This window comes from Eimeria acervulina, genomic scaffold (genome assembly GCF_000499425.1).
Source record: "Eimeria acervulina Houghton genomic scaffold, Eah_scaff1673, whole genome shotgun sequence".
Lineage (NCBI taxonomy): Eukaryota > Apicomplexa > Conoidasida > Eucoccidiorida > Eimeriidae > Eimeria > Eimeria acervulina.
Window position 1 is genome coordinate 1 of NW_013550154.1, and position 1,531 is coordinate 1,531.

The 1,531-nt window shown below is 30.3% G+C and overlaps 1 protein-coding gene across 1 annotated transcript in view; it reads right to left on the reverse strand.

Annotated features, from left to right (window-relative positions):
* Positions 1-243: 243 nt before the first annotated feature.
* EAH_00062080 (ubiquitin-transferase domain containing protein, putative) overlaps positions 244-1,531 on the reverse strand; it is a gene marked incomplete at both ends in the record, with an annotated part of 3,699 nt that continues 2,411 nt past the window's right edge. The window contains 2 exons of the mRNA XM_013396934.1: positions 244-471; positions 1,197-1,309. Of these exons, the coding sequence (XP_013252388.1) occupies positions 244-471; positions 1,197-1,309 (341 nt within the window). The remainder of the gene's footprint in view (positions 472-1,196; positions 1,310-1,531) is intronic.

The following is a 1,531-nucleotide window of genomic DNA, read 5'->3' on the forward strand; positions in this document are numbered from 1 at the left end:
TAATTAATGTGTGCTCAGGTCTGACATATAGATATATAGATAATATATATATATATATATATATAGACATATACATATACATATATATATATATATAGATATCACTGCGAAGAACTCTCTTCTGAGGCCTCCTTCATCTACTCTATAAATGTATATATAAATATATATATGTATATATATATAAGCATATATACAGATATATATATATATATATATTTATTTATTTAATTATATTGATCTCACTGAGAAGAACTCTCTTCTAAGGCCTCCTTCATCTACGCCTTCTTCACCAAGAAAGACGACTTTGAGGGGTCTTAAAAGATCCCTGGGATCGATCGATCCCAGGGCTTTGCATGCATCTTCAACTAAGCATTGCCTCCTAACTTTCAGCAATAAGAAAGGCAGCTCAGCGTTTAATACTGATTGTAGAGACATCTGGTGCTGACGAAATATATTATCGACCAGTAATACCTATATACAACACAAAAAAACTAAAACCCTAAACCCTAAACCCTAAACCCTAAACCCTCAACAATAAACAATAAACTCTAGCGCAATCAACAACAAACAACAAACAATAAACAATAAACAATAAACAATAAACAATAAACAATAAACAATAAATAATAAACAATAAACAATAAATAATAAACAATAAACAATAAATAATAAACAATCAGCTCTAGCGAACAGAGACTGGCATTCGCAAACGTGCTCTTCGACAAACAGGCAAACACTCTGCTGCTGCTGCTGCTGCTGCTGCTGCTGCTGCTGCTGCTGCTGCTGCATTCCAGGCATAGCTTAGTGAAGCAGATGCTACTGCTAAAAGAAGTAAAAAAAGAAAACAACAAAAAGAAGAAAATAATAATAATAACAGTAATAACAACAATAACAATAAATAATAATTAATAACAATAACAATAATAACAATAATAACAATAATAATAATAATAACAATAATAATAACAAATAATAATAATAATAACAAATAATAATAATAATAATAATAACAAATAATAATCATAATCATAATAATCATAATAATCATAATAATCATAATCATAATCATAATAATATTAACAATAATAATAATAATAATAATAATAACAATAACAATAACAACAATAATAAGTAATAATTAATAATAATAATAATAATATAATAATAATAATAATAATAGTAAGAGCTGAGCATACATTTCTTTTGAAGGAGAGGGGACAAAGGTTTAAATGGGCGATGAACAGACACCAGCGCGAAGACAGCTCGCAGCTGTTTATTACATCTCTCTCCAAGTCAAACAAACGATACCCTGAAACACAAACCCTAAACCCTAAACCCTAAACCCTAAACCCTAAACCCTTCTGCTTTCCCAGTGCAGCCCCCTGGATCTATTAAGCCCTGTAGCTTTATTGTTAGATACACCCTAATGGGTAACACAGTGAACAGCTAGCTAGCTAGCTAGCTAGCTAGATATGCAGATAGATAGATAGATGCATTGCTAGCTAGCTAGCTAGCAATGCATCTATCTATC